This window comes from Haliotis cracherodii, unplaced genomic scaffold (genome assembly GCF_022045235.1).
Source record: "Haliotis cracherodii isolate W230 unplaced genomic scaffold, xgHalCrac1.p SCAF_2, whole genome shotgun sequence".
Lineage (NCBI taxonomy): Eukaryota > Metazoa > Mollusca > Gastropoda > Lepetellida > Haliotidae > Haliotis > Haliotis cracherodii.
Genome location: NW_027266275.1, coordinates 7,223,919 through 7,239,564, shown reverse-complemented (window position 1 = coordinate 7,239,564; position 15,646 = coordinate 7,223,919). Strand labels below are relative to the sequence as shown.

Genomic DNA, 15,646 nt, shown 5'->3' with positions numbered 1-15,646 from the left:
AAATGAAGAACGTACACCGGAAGTTTACCTGTTTACGTTTCTCTGTCGTCCACATGTGTTGTAAAACGTTGATTCTGCACAGTGTTTAGTCCCAGAAAGGTAGTATTTCGAACAGTTATAATTGACTTGTAACATATTCTTTCAATCAACAATGTTCGCATCATTCAGATAAGTGAGTTTGTATTAGGCAACACCTAGAAAGTAGTGAGTTTGTAATAGGCAACACCTAGAAAGTAGATCTTTAGTGACTAGTACTAGGCTTGTATTCAACATACCCTAGACATGAACTACTGAGTGACAACTAAGACAAAGCTGTAAAAAACAACTAAACATCTGATAAATTCCAGAAGATACTTGATTGCTTGCGTGTGAGATACCTGCATAATAAACTTAGATTAGAAATTATAAATGTTGGAAAGGCCTGAGATAATTTGAAATATTTCATGATAGTGCATGTTGGTTGTGCTGTTGGTATTTCCTACAATTGAAAAAAATGATACATCTCACCTTTTCATCTCTTTTGTCAATAAACAAAATGATAATTGTGACATGTTTGGTGTTGTGATAATTATGTTGGTGGCTTGTGTAAAGTGTGATCAGGTGCACACTGTACATGCATGCGTGTGACACGGACACGTCCTGTCACGCTGAACGTGAACACTGACACCTACTAATTGAATAACTCATATTTTCCTATTCCAGAATTTGAAACATCTGAGCTTAGAATTGAGTAAAAGTTAGCAACTATGTCTCTTGCTGACGAGCTGCTGGCGGACTTGGAGGAGGGCACAGAGGATGTGGGGCAGGATGATGGCGAGAATGTTGCTGAAGTGGCAGATGTTGAGGATGTTGTCATGGAACCTGAGATCCAGGCAACACGTGTCACAAGCGTGGCAAAGCTACGTGACAGTCAAGAACTGGCTGAAATAATGAACAATATCAAGAAATATTCCTCACAGTCGAGGATGGACAGTGGTGAGATATTATAATTTTTCTGTTTGAGAAAAATCACCCAAACATAATTTTGTATGAATATGGTAATGATTGCAGCTGTATCTACTTGTGATGTACTTAAACTAAACTTTGACATGGTTGCTTTGAGGAACTAAACTTTAAGAATGATCTGATAATCTTTGTTTTAAAAAAATAAATCCAATTCATTATTAGTATTATTTCTTGTATGGTGACATGTTAACAATGTGAGAAGGCAAAGTAAGGTGTCTAAATTTGATAAGATCACGTGCACTGAATATGCTGAAACTAACAACTGTATACTCACTAAAAGTGGGATGATACACCGATGCGTTGATGTATCGAAACACCTACTGACTATTGATCACAATCGCACATAAAGTAAAAAGTATCGATTCTTACCTTAAATGTATTTTTTAATAAATGTTACACCAAGCACTATTAATTACTAGTGAAAAAGATAAGTGAAAATGTAAATATTTTCATCCATTGCGCTGTACTTGACACTGCCATCTGTAAATCATTAGTGTGTTAGGTATATGGCCATCCTGTCTATGAAAAAGATGGGTTACGCACCACAGGTAAGAAAACATGCAAGCATCGTGATGCGTATCGGATCGAACAGTTGGTGTATTGTCCAAGCCCTAATACTCACATTTCTGTTACTTGGGCAGTGGTGAACTTCTATGTATTCATGAATAAATGACACTTTTAATGGATAGCAACTTCTTTTATTCTTTGTCACGATGTTTCAGACCTACTCCTTGGTTCTTCACCTGATGAAGGAGCAAGAAGTAGGTCTGAAACATTGTGACAAAGAATAAATGCGGTTGCTGTCCATAAAAAGTGTCATTTATTCATTTCTCCCAACTTGTAAATGCTTATCAAAGACTTCTATGTATTATGATGTACTCCTCAGCGATAAAAAGCAACATTAAAGTCTTAGGTGTTGACAGAGCAGATTGGTTTACTAGTAGCCTCCTTTGCTCTAAGACTGCTGACCAAAGCCATGTGACGGTACTATGGTACATGTTGAGACGGTAGTATGGTATATGTTGTGACATACTATGGTACATGTTGTGATGGTACTATGGTACATGTTGTGACGGTACTATGGTACATGTTGTGATGGTACTATGGTATATGTTGTGACGGTACTATGGTACATGTTGTGATGGTACTATGGTACATGTTGAGACGGTAGTATGGTACATGTTGAGACGGTAGTATGGTATATGTTGTGACATACTATGGTACATGTTGTGACGGTACTATGGTACATGTTGTGACGGTACTATGGTACATGTTGTGATGGTACTATGGTATATGTTGTGACGGTACTATGGTACATGTTGTGATGGTACTATGGTACATGTTGAGACGGCAGTATGGTACATGTTGTGATGGTACATGTTGTGACATACTATGGTACATGTAGAGACGGCAGTATGGTACATGTTGTGACATACTATGGTACATGATGTGACAGTACTATGGTACATGTTGATTGTTTCTGTAGCTGGCCCTGTTGAAGCAAACCCTGAGTACCGACTGATTGTCGACGCAAATAACATGACAGTGGAAATCGACAATGAAATAAGTAAGTAATCATAATTAACTTGTCATTCCAGTAGCGCTCTGAAAATGTTTTTTATCCCTTATCTCATTAACATTTTTGGTTTCTTGGGGGTAGCTGGATCAAATATCACTATTGATTCAATCTAATTGCACAACAAGTTTGATACCCAGAGAAATCAGTCAGTATTAAAGAGGTCAAGGCCACTATATGACATTTGCTTAAACATGTTAAATGCTATGAGGGTGGTTTCTAATGATAATTATGAAATAACAGTGATGGAGTTGTGACAGAAATAGATTTCTTTTCTGAAGAGCTGCTGCAGTAAAGGTAGCTTCAACACTTGAGCAATTGCACAGCAATCAAGAGTTTCTGGTTCCTGAGTACTATTCTCTGACAAGTGGATCATGACTTATTTATCTTTCAGATGTTATTCACAAGTTTGTGCGAGATCTCTACTCCAAACGATTTCCTGAATTAGAATCCCTCGTCCAGACCCCCATGGAGTATATCTCCACTGTCAAGGTAAGGTTTTCACTTATCTGGGTTGACAATGAAGAGATTCATTGCAAACATTCATTGTCATGATTCTGTCTTTGCGAATCTAAATTCCTGACCGCCTCTGTGCTTTTGTGGATAGAGTGTCTGTACGGAGAGTGGAAGGTCGGTGGTTAGATCCCCAACCACATCATACCAATAGATGTTAAATGATGGTACTTGTTACCTGGCCTGGATAAAACAAGGACTGGTCAGCTTGGAGTCAGTATAGTGTTTTTTTGTTTTTTGTTGTTGTTTAACACTGCACTCAGCAATAGTCCAGCTTTATCAGCGGTCTGTAAATAATCGAGTCTGGACCAGACAATCCAGTGATTGACATCATGAGCATCGATGAACTCAATTGGGATACGATAACATGCATCAACCAAGTCAGCGAGCCTGACCACCCGATCCCATTAATCGCCTCTTACGATAAGCATAGTCGCCTCTTATAGCAAGCATGGGTTGCTGAAGACCTATTCTACCCCGGATCTTCACGGGTCCAGTGTACTGTGTATATCCATGTTAAGACTGCATGGTATCTCCGTGGGCTGTGTGTAGAGTTGTCTGTATTAAGAGGCAAGCAAGTGATTCCTTGGGCTCTTTTTGGAATTGTATCCTCCCTGGTGCGGTTATCCTTACTCTTCGTCCAATCCTGACTTCCGCTGCCGCGTAGATGTTCGTCTCCATTGGTCGCTTGTGTGGATCCTTGTTCTCCGAGCCTCTCTAGATCATTATCTCCGCTTCTGGTTCAGGTTCCTCCTACCTCGTCTGTGCTGATCCCTGCTTCCACACAGCCATTACCTACTTCATGGGACCATCGAGACCTGGCTAACTGATCAGTGAAAATATCTGCAGTTGGTCCTATAAGTTGGAAGACCAGTCATCTCATTTCTGGCTGCCTCCTTGAGATCTCATCATCATCCTCCCTGATTTGACTTCAGCAGAGTATGAACTACTCGCTGACAAGGATTTTAAGTTGATCACCTTCAAGACCATTTACCTCCTGGTCCTTGCTGCTCCTGCATGACTTACCAAAATCCATGCTCTGGGTCTAGTTTGAGAGGCTAGAGAATGGGAAGTTTTTTCTGGGAATTCGCAAGGATTTTTTTGGTGTAAAATCAGCTTCTGAGACAAACAGATAGCTTGTTTACCATGCCGTCGCAGATGTCCATCCTGGGCCATGTTGACTTATGGATACCTATATGTGTCCGGTTCAAGCACTCTGAATCTACTTTGAGGCTGCAAGACCACTTTCGCGCTCACAGAAGAGACTCTTCATCCAACTTTCTACGGCGTCTACTACTGAAGTTTTTCGACTATGATCTCATTTTTGCTTTGCTCCACCATTGTAAGGGCCTACACTTTTACTGGATTGCTGCCTCCTGTCACGTCCTATCCTCACGAGACCCGATCCGTTGCCTCTACATTTTCCCAAGGCAAGGGAGTTAACTCACTGTAAAAGCCCAGTTTCCACGCTTGCCGAACTAGGCTGTAATTATGGAGTTAAATTTTGACTGGACTAAGAATAGTCCAATCAAAATTGTGCAACGAAATCGACATCTGGTTTGTAAACAACATGGATTTCAACGTGCAGATTTCGGTCAACTGTAGGATTTGCAAATGATATGTACCATCAACTGGGCATCGACAGATATTTTCCAGATCATTTCATATTTTTAATGAAGGTGCTCACATGATTTGATGCACTTAGCGAGGTATAACCTGTTTTATTACAATATAGATCTTGATTTTCTTTCTGATCATCTTGACTGGCTGCCACCATTTTGTTTGAAGCAAATGCAAGTGATATGAGAGGTGGAATCTGGTTGGTCAATAGTGGGGCATAGAAGGGACATAACTCATAATAGACACTGTTGGCACAACTATTGAGCCCAGAAATTTCAGTCTAGTTTGGCAAGGGTGGAGACTGGACTTAAACTGTCAGTTAACTTCCTTGCCTTGCAAAGATGCATTATGGAAGGGTGCTTGTGGAAGTCAGATGCTGTCTTCACTTCCCACTATCTCCATGACATCCGTTGAGGGGCACAGGTGGCCCAGTCGCCTAAGGCGCCGCAATTCGCTGTGCAGAGTTGCGTCCCTTGGGCACGCCAGAAACCTATGATTGTGGGTTCGAATCCCGGTTCGCCCCGATTATGTTTCTAGGTTTGTCAGCACCATGCCTTTGCTCATGGGTTTCACCGAAGTTGTAAACATCTGAGACCTGCATCACTTCGGGCTTTCCTCCCACATTATGCTAACTGGAATACTGTTAAAAGCGACGTTAAACCCAACTCACTCACTCACTCATGACATCCGTTACAGTCATCCAGAGTCTTCACCAGTTCGAGCCCATGGTCCTGGCATCTTAGCTGTCTACTGCACACCAGAGCAGACAGTTGATGAGTGTACCTGCTGATACTACGTATTGTGAAAATAGAACTTATCCTGGAACTTTAGCTCCTGTGTTCATTGAATTTTATGAGGTGGGTTCCCAGACTGAGGACCCTATCCATAAATCCTGTATGGGACTCAACCCCCCAAAATATGAAAATCTGTACTTTACTGAAAAAGTGTTATCCCAAATACATTTGTCACATGTTGTTTTATGTTCATTAATGTCACTATTTATTATGTGATGATCTTACATTTGTTTGATAACATTCAGGAACTCGGCAACAATATTCTGGAGATGTCGAAGAACAATGAAGTCTTGCAGGAGATTCTCACGTCTGCCACCATCATGGTGGTCAGTGTCACAGCCTCCACCACACAAGGGTAACTAGAACGCACTCAATGATAAAACTCAACAATTTATCACATCTGTAATTATTGACTAGAAAACATGTCAAAACTATCTTTTTAAGGAATTAAACTTTGACCTTACTACCCACAGATATACCATGAGTGATTGAGTGTTTTGCGCAGTCAGCAATAATCAGCTTACCTCAAAGAGGCCCAATTCATACGTGTTAACAAACATGAATTCAGACTGTTTGAAACAGAAGTGTGCCTATGTTTTGGCCTATCATCATAATCATAATCATCATCATAATCATCATCATCATTGTCATCGTTATCGTCATCATCATCATCACTGGATATTTGCCATAAATAGAGAAATAATAATTAATGAGTACGCAGTTGCATATATTACATGTTTTCCTTTTATCTGTTATATTAACTTAGTCTTTGGGAGTAGTCAAGCTTTGAGAAGGGAACCATTTGAGAGTATTTGTTTGCAGTTGCTGCCCCAAAGTAAAGTTGTAATTTCCAGGTGAGTTCTGATACTCATGTTTGTTGACCTGTCATTGTTCCAGGTCTGTTCTCTCCACTGAAGAGTTTGCCACTGTGATGGAGGCTTGTGACATGGTAAGATACGGGGATTATTCAGCGGTAGAAGTATATTGTAGCTGTATGTTTATAAAACTGATACTGACTAAATCATGGAGTACACTGGGATCTGTTTGGAGGGAGTATTGGTATCTGGCATCTCTTAGTCAGTAATGCACGACAACATTTATTTTATACTTTTTAACGGAAAAATAAACATAATGGCAGAAAAGAGCCAAAGGATAAAGTGGTATCCATTGGGGTCATTTATGGATAAATATGCAAATATGAAAGGTCATGTTTTTCGTAAACACTGATGTAGTACCTTCATATGATATATATATATATATATATATATATATATATATATATATATATATATATCATATGAAGGTACTACATCAGTGTACATCAGTGTTTACGAAAAACACATGGCATTGTTCTTGTCTATCGTCAATCGCATTGTCCTTGTCTATCGTAAATCAAGACTCTTTTGACTATCAGGGGTCTAAACAAATAACAGGGATAATTTTTATCATTATCAAAAATTGAGTCTAAGATAGCAAAAATCAGTGTCTAACAAGGGTGAAGATGAGGCCTTTTACATCTGTAGGCAACTTAAGAAATGTAAATTGTGAAGCTAGTGGGATCTGTGGCCAGTTTCTATATCGGTGCTTGTAGACATCTGTGGCTTTGGGCCTTTTACAGAATTGGTGTCTGTTGGATTTGGCCAAAATATTTTACCCTGTTTCATTTTGTTGCTGTATGGGACATGAGACTGCATATCGTGAAGTTATGACAGGCGGACTTCAAACACTACGGACTAAGTGATGTCTCAAACTAGAGCAGTTTTCCTTTGACAATGGGCCATTATTGATTGAAGTGGGTGGAAGGATGGATAGCTGTAATGTTTGTTCCTAATGCAGGATATCTAATATCCCAGAACACACTTATGTGATAACCTCCATGTACAAGCCATATCAAGCCATTTTTTAAAGAAATTTGCCTGAACATTTAGGTTTTCTGCCCACTAAATATGAGCAATGTGCTGTGACTTGCACAGACAATCACTGGTTATTTACTCCCACATACCTATGTCTCCAGGCTATTGATCTTCATAAGTGCAAGGTCAACATCTTTGAGTACGTGGAGTCCAGGATGTCCTTCATCTCCCCGAATCTGTCCATCATTGTCGGGGCCTCGGTAGCAGCCAAACTCATGGGTGAGTCTCACAGATTAACTTAACAAGGAATATCAGCTTGACTGTCTTGAGCGGACTGAATCACTCTGAGTAGTTTGACTTTGATTGAGGCAAGGGCACTGTCATTGGGCTGATTGTGTGTCTTCACATGCAGATGGCAGAGATTGTTGCTTGTGATTTTAGTCACTGATTTGCCAGCCAAGACTTGATTATTTGAGGGCGGTTGGACACAGCTGGAATATTTCTGCCAGTGTTGTTTGATGACATTGGCTCTCACTCTGGGTGCTGAGTGATGGTAACTGAAACTTTATGTGATTTGTTTATGTTAAAACTAGAACTAATATATTTCCCCATATATTATAGTACATATATACAGGTGCATGCTTTTTATACAGTGAAAGCCTGTTTATTCACACTGTACCTGATGGCAACACACTGTCCTAGATATCTGTAACTCTCAGTAGTGATATTTCTATATATCTGTCATGTTGTTGATGATCAGGTGTGGCCGGTGGTCTTACCAACCTGTCCAAGATGCCGTCTTGTAACATCCTGGTGCTCGGATCCCAGAAGAAGACTCTGTCTGGCTTCTCCACCACGGCCATCCTGCCCCACACAGGCTTTATCTACTACAGCGAGATTGTACAGAAAACACCTCCGGTAATATAACTATATTGATACAGAATGTGAAATATTGACGATGCATATTGTTTTTCTAGGTTCACACTTCCAATTTTGCATTATACATACGACTGAAAGTCTAGTCAGTCACATGAAAAAAATGTTGTTTTCCTTTGAATTATTTTGAGTAGTATAGATATATTTTGTATGCATTACGATGGACTTTGTTCCTATATGAGTACCAGGTCGCAAGGATCCAATGTTTGTTGAGCTGATAAAAAAGAATCAGATAGTCAGGGTTTATAGTGTGTCATCTTGCAGTGATGGTGTGGCCCCTTGCTCATGCTCTCTGTCACTGGTCCGAACTATTTCAACATGTTCAAGGCCTTCAATTTAATGAGTAGGGAGACCTGTTCCAAACTGTAGCTTGATCATTGAATACAGAGCAGTCTGTGTAGGATAGTCCAGAGATCCAGATAAACTGTGTATGTGCATTAAATATGCAAAATAAATCATCATTACCTGATTCAATTTGAGTTGCTTGTGTACAAGTACGCCTGAAGAACTGAGGAAGCCCAACAGTATGTATAACATCACTGTGAGTTATTACCCAGTGTAGCCATTTCAACTTGCGTACCTGTATTTCTGTACAGATCTTTAGTTACTGGTCCAGTCACGGCATCACATACACATGAACTCTACTGTAGTGAATAGTGCCTTGAAAGGGTCTATGGCCTGCTTGTTGATGAGACATGTATATCTTTGTTATGAACTCATGTGACGTGTTACTTGGGGCAGTAGACTAAAATCTAGTCTCTGAAATGAACATATCGTACATAAAAACAGTTGTTCAATTATCTTCATAAAAATATAATAAAAAGGAGCCCAGTGACTCTTTTCATTTTCAGATTCCTGATACTGCAGTGATCTAGACTTGCCAAACATTATAGACTTGCATGGGCTGTATTTGATATATACTTGTATCAGGGTCTGGAAGACAGACTATTGGGGCATCACACGAACAGATACAAATTAGAAGTCATCTGAAACAGCATTTCAAAGCAGAATTATTGAAAAAAAGAGATGTATTGAAATATATTGAATACCCAAAGAAAACTATCACTATCCAATCTGAATTAGATCCATGAAGATCTGGGGTAGAATAGGTCTTCAGCAAACTATGCTTGTTGTAAGAGGCGACTAACGGGATAGGGTGGTCAGGCTCGCTGACTTGGTTGACAAATGTCATTGTATCCCAATTGCGTGGATCAATGCTCATGATGTCAGTCACTGGATTGTCTGGTCCGGACTCGATTATTTACAGACCGCCATCATATAGCTGGAATATTGCTGAGTGCTGCGTTAAACAACAAAGAAACAAACAATCTGAATTATACATGTGAGTAAATACACAGTGCATGAAGAGTTATCTGGAGCCCTGATTTCCTATGTCCTGTCTGCTTGTCAGGATCTGCGCAGGAAGGCCGCGAGACTGGTGTCCTCCAAGTGTACTCTGGCAGCACGAGTTGACAGCTTCCATGAGAGTCTGGATGGCAATGTGGGGGACACTCTGCTGGCTGAGATTGAGCAGAAGCTGGACAAGATGACTGAGCCTCCCCCGGTCAAGTTTGTGAAGCCACTCCCAGCTCCTATTGATCCCGGGCGCAAGAAGAGAGGAGGCAGGAGGTGGGTGGTGGTGTTTTGTCGAGTAGCTAGGTATATGAGCAGTGGGTTATAGTTTCTCAATGGGACCATTCAGACAGTCTAACTTGTCGAAACTCGTCTTATCCCGTATGTAGGCCTTAACCCACAAAATGATCTTAGCCTTAACTCATGTACCTGATTGTAAGACACTACCTGATGGTAACACACTGTACCTGTTGGTAACACACTGTACCTGATGGTAAGACACTGTACCTGATGGTAAGACACTGTACCTGATGGTAAGACACTGTACCTGATGGTAAGACACTGTACCTGATGGTAACACACTGTACCTGATGGTAACACACTGTATCTGATGGTTACACACTGTACCTGATGGTAACACACTGTACCTGATGGTAACACACTGTACCTGATGGTAACACACTGTACCTGATGGTAACACACTGTATCTGATGGTAACACACTGTACCTGATGGTTACACACTGTACCTGATGGTTACACACTGTACCTGATGGTTACACACTGTATCTGATGGTAACACACCGCACCTGCTGATAACAATGTACCTTATGGCTGCACTTTGTTTGTTGTTTAACGCTGCACTCAGCAATATTCCAGCTATAAGACGGCGATCTGTAAATAATCGAGTCTTGACCAGACAATCCAGTGATTGACATCATGAGCTTCGATCTACGCAATTGGGATACAATGACATGCATCGACCAAGTCAGCAAGTCTGACCACCTGATCCTGTTAGTCGTCCCTTACGACAAGCATAGTCGCCTTATACAGCAAGAATGGGTTGCTGGGTTGTGTTTCAACACTGTACCTGATGTTTCCACACTGTACCTTATATTTCAACACTGTACCTTATGTTTCCACACTGTACCTGATGTTTCAATACTGTACCTTATGTTTCAACACTGTACCTTATGTTTCAAAACTGTACCTGATGTTTCAATACTGTACCTTATGTTTCAACACTGTACCTTATGTTTCAACACTGTACCTTATGTTTCTACACTGTACCTTATGTTTCCACACTGTACCTTATGTTTCCACACTGTACCTGATGTTTCAATACTGTACCTTATGTTTCAATACTGTACCTTATGTTTCAACACTGTACCTGATGTTTCCACACTGTACCTTATGTTTCAATACTGTACCTTATGTTTCAACACTGTACCTTATGTTTCAACACTGTACCTGATGTTTCAATACTGTACCTTATGTTTCAACACTGTACCTGATGTTTCCACACTGTACCTTATGTTTCAATACTGTACCTTATGTTTCAACACTGTACCTTATGTTTCCACACTGTACCTTATGTTTCAACACTGTACCTTATGTTTCAACACTGTACCTTATGTTTCAACACTGTACCTGATGTTTCCACACTGTACCTTATGTTTCAATACTGTACCTTATGTTTCAACACTGTACCTTATGTTTCCACACTGTACCTTATGTTTCAACACTGTACCTTATGTTTCAACACTGTACCTTATGTTTCAACACTGTACCTTATGTTTCAACACTGTACCTTATGTTTCCACGTTGTGTTGCAGAGCACGGAAGATGAAGGAGAGGCTGGGGCTGACTGAGATGAGGAAACAGACCAACCGAATGAACTTCGGGGAGGTGAGTAGAAAGTCAGCTGGACCACACAATCGGTAGAGGACAGGCACCATATCATAGTGGTCATTGATTCATCGATTCTATGCTTCTACCACAGTTATCACACTAGTATATATAATGAGAACATTAAGATGGTATGAAAATAAATTGTGAAGTATAATGTCATGGTAGAATGTTTGAGTATCTCTTCCCATCAAATACAGGCACCTAGTGTTTAGTTATCATATTGTAATTTGTATTTATCGTATCACTATACCTAACTATAATGTCATACTCCCACAATGCTTCCTTAAAGCAGTATTGTTAGTGATTGTATTTTTCAAAGTGAAATATTCGAATACCCTTTTTTATTTCGCTTCCATACATGCATAGTGAGCTGGTTTGAGTGTCATGGTGTAATTGTTTTTGTATTGATCAATGCACCAACTTGTTGTCAGATTGAAGAAGATGCATACCAAGACGACCTGGGTTTCTCACTTGGATCCCTGGGCAAATCAGCATCTGGGAAGATCCGAGGTCCACCGGTTGATGCCAAGACTAAAGCCAGGATATCCAAGACACTGCAGGTTGGTACATATCTGACACTGCCCCGTCGGTTGTGACTGAACGTCCCTCTGTTTGTTGAAGGGCAGACAGAAAGTCTGATGGTCACAGCGTGTGCCGCGGCTGCTTGTGTGTCATCATGCCAAATGTCATGGGACATGCTCATTCTATCAACCACTGGGTTCCCTGGCCAAGGCTTATTATCATGAGGCTGCTTTGATAAAGAAGGACTATTTTTGTCTGTATCTTGAAACAACAATAACTCACTCACTCATCACATATACATTTTCAAACATATGCAAAGTTCAAATGCTGAAAAAGAGGTAACATATTTTTTATGACACAAAAATGGGAAATGCAAAGTCATGTTGCTAATTCACCTTATCTTTGTGAAGATAAGTGAGTAATGTATTTTGTAGTTAGTAATCCCCTGGTGGTGTCATTCTAAAAGATGGTACTTGCCTGGTGCTCAGCATTAGGGTTTAAAACAAGGACTTGTTGGCTCGGAGTCAGTGTACTGTGTCTGAGAGGGATATTCATGTCAAACTTTGGCAAGATACCTCAGTGGACCAGCACCATAAAACCATCCTAAATCTGAACAAGTACTAGAGCCATACTCACGTGTACATGCAGGTCGCTATGTCAGTGATATAACCTTGAACACAACATTAAACCCCTCACCACCTCATAGGTATTAATCATGCTCAGAAGGGTTGTGTCTTACTAAATAAATCTCTTACAAAGGAGAAAACAGTAATGGACCAAAGTTTAAATCAAATGAACTGGCAGATAGTTGGGGCTGACATGGACATGATGGAGGAGGCCCATGCATACCGTATACCCTGGGGAGGAACCTTCAGGAAAGCAGATGTACGCTGTTTGTGATGATTTACCAGGAACAGTGCCATTAGTAGTGATCTGTCTACTGTTCGTGTAATGCGTGAATGCTGGGCAGGTGTTTCGTATGCGAACAATGCAGTGTGTAAGGAGGCAGTTCCAGGGTAGTGAATGAGTGAGTTTGGTTTTACTCCGCTTTCAGCAATATTCCAGTAATATCATTGCTGGGGACACCAGAAATGGGCTTCAGGTTACAATGTGTCCCATGCATGTAGACAAGTAAACGAAGGATTGGATGGATATAATATGAGACCTAGTATATATTTTGTATTATAATTAATCATGCCCTGAAGACATGCTAAGCTTACTTAGTCCCTGCTCTCAGCAACTGGTAGCCTAGTGTGGCAGTGTCAAGCCGCAGTGATTATATATATTTCTGACTTAGGTACAAAACATCATCTACTTTACTGTCATGCAAGTGTCTATTATCATGTCAAAAGATATTGAAAGTATTCAAACAGGAGAAGCGTCAGTTGAGTTTATGTTTATATGAGGTATTGTGTTTTCAGCAAAAGTTGAGCAAGCAGTCCAACACTGTGTGGGGAGGAAGCACGACCGTGAAGAAGCAGGTGGCAGGGACAGCCTCCAGTGTGGCCTTCACACCGTTACAGGTGAGTGTGGGGATTGTGTGGGGCAGGGATTCACACCGCTACAGGTGAGTGTGGGGATTGTGTGGGGCAGGGATTCACACCGCTACAGGTGAGTGTGGGCATTGTGTGGGGCAGGGGTTCACACCGCAGGTGAGTGTGGGGGGCAGGGGTTCACACTGCTACAGGTGAGAGGGAGGGGGAGGGGTTCACACCGCTACAGGTGAGTGTGGGGACTGTGTGGGGCAGGGGTTACACCGCTACAGGTGAGTGTGTGGACTGTGTGGGGCAGGGATTCACACCGCTACAGGTGAGTGTGTGGACTGTGTGGGGCAGGGGTTACACCGCTACAGGTGAGTTTGGGGACTGTGTGGGGCAGGGATTCACACCGCTACAGGTGAGTTTGGGGATTGTGTGGGGCAGGGATTCACACCGCTACAGGTGAGTGTGGGTATTGTGTGGGGCAGGGATTCACACCGCTACAGGTGAGTGTGGGCATTGTGTGGGGCAGGGATTCACACCGCTACAGGTGAGTATGGGCATTGTGTGGGGCAGGGGTTACACTGCTACAGGTGAGTGTGGGGGTTGTGTATGATGACTGTATTAGTGTATAGGATAAAACAGTACGGCCCTCTGGCTTTCCCCTCGCTTGTGGTTTTACATTTTTAACCCAAACCTTGGAGGCATGTTTTATCCATCTTATGTACCGCCCAAATACAAGAAATACCAGCAAAATAAGAAAACATAGACATACCTTATATTGAAACAATACAGTTTGTCTTGGTATAAAGGAATTCGATCAAAGCGTCTGAGAGAAAATACACATGATAGGTTTATAAGTATTGTTTGTCTGCAGGGCTTGGAGATCGTTCATTACCCCACCCACCTCACCCCAAATGATTGAATGTATTGTTTGTCTGCAGGGCTTGGAGATCGTTAACCCACAAGCAGCAGAGAAGAAGGTCCAGGAGGCCAACCAGAAGTATTTCTCCACAACCGGATCATTCTTCAAAGTAAAAAGTGATGGGACATGATTCTGCCACAAATGTTCAACACTGTACAAACCAGGGCACCATTCCACTAGGCATCTACTGACTGTTGTACTGCCTATGTTTTCCCACAGCATTAAATGCTAGATTGTAGAGTGGGCCCTCACTAGGAAGTGAACCTCAGCATGACACTGACTGGAGCAAGGTCATATGTGAATGAAAACTGAAAAGGATAATGTAAGGAGACTATAATAAGTTGTAGCAGGATCACGAGGGGAACATGGGGTTTTATGCGTCCTGTGTTAGGTTATGTATAGGTAAAACCCCATGTACCCTGAGTGATCCTGCTTCAACGAATATATCTTACCGACATGTTTTAATGTGAAATTGTAAAAGATATAACACAAATTCAAAATTGATGGAGAACAGCTGTTCGATTGAGCTGAGGTAAACTTGTGCTATGTCATGTGCCTTCCATGGACTCGGAGTGTGCAGCTTTTTGCTTTAAGGCGGGGTATTAGGGATTTATTCTGTCTCTCATAAATCCATGTGAGCCTGTATGACAAATTTATTCCCCTCCAAAGTGTGTTAAACAGTATTTTATCAAGATCACATGGACCAATCAGATCTCATCATTCTGACATGGAGGTATGATAATTATATTTATTTGAGGATTAAGTTTGAAATGGAAGTTTCCAGTTTGTACTTCATTATGTTAACTTACATCAATGTAAACCTGGAGCAGATTTAGAAACATTGTAGAGTTGCCGTGGTTACTATTAGAAGGATGCAACGATGGACATGATCAGGAAATATGAAGGCAGTAATACCTTACAATTCTCACTACCTTTTGCTGATAAGTTTACCATGTAAATGTCCAGACTGATGACACCATGGTCATGGTCGCTCGTCCAGGAACGCTGGATATATGCTGGTGGTTCACAGGGCATCAACACAAGGAGGTTTTCTTGTACTTGTCATGGAGCATGCAAGCTAACGTGCATGTGTGATTTGTGTCACAGGTAACAGGAATAAACATAGATTTCTCAAAATTGTTTGTTTATTTTTCTTTAAGTT

General features: G+C 41.1%; 1 protein-coding gene across 1 annotated transcript; it reads left to right on the top strand.

Moving 5' to 3' along the window:
• The first annotated feature begins 11 nt into the window (after positions 1 to 11).
• Positions 12 to 15,646, top strand: LOC139468643 (U4/U6 small nuclear ribonucleoprotein Prp31-like). Its single transcript, XM_071250765.1, has 13 exons — positions 12 to 99; positions 703 to 975; positions 2,492 to 2,572; positions 2,976 to 3,073; positions 5,754 to 5,863; positions 6,406 to 6,457; positions 7,523 to 7,640; positions 8,122 to 8,279; positions 9,709 to 9,926; positions 11,484 to 11,556; positions 11,991 to 12,119; positions 13,503 to 13,604; positions 14,504 to 15,646. Exons 2-13 carry the CDS (start codon positions 747 to 749, stop codon positions 14,612 to 14,614), a joined length of 1,479 nt encoding a protein of 492 aa, XP_071106866.1. The 5' UTR covers positions 12 to 99; positions 703 to 746; the 3' UTR covers positions 14,615 to 15,646.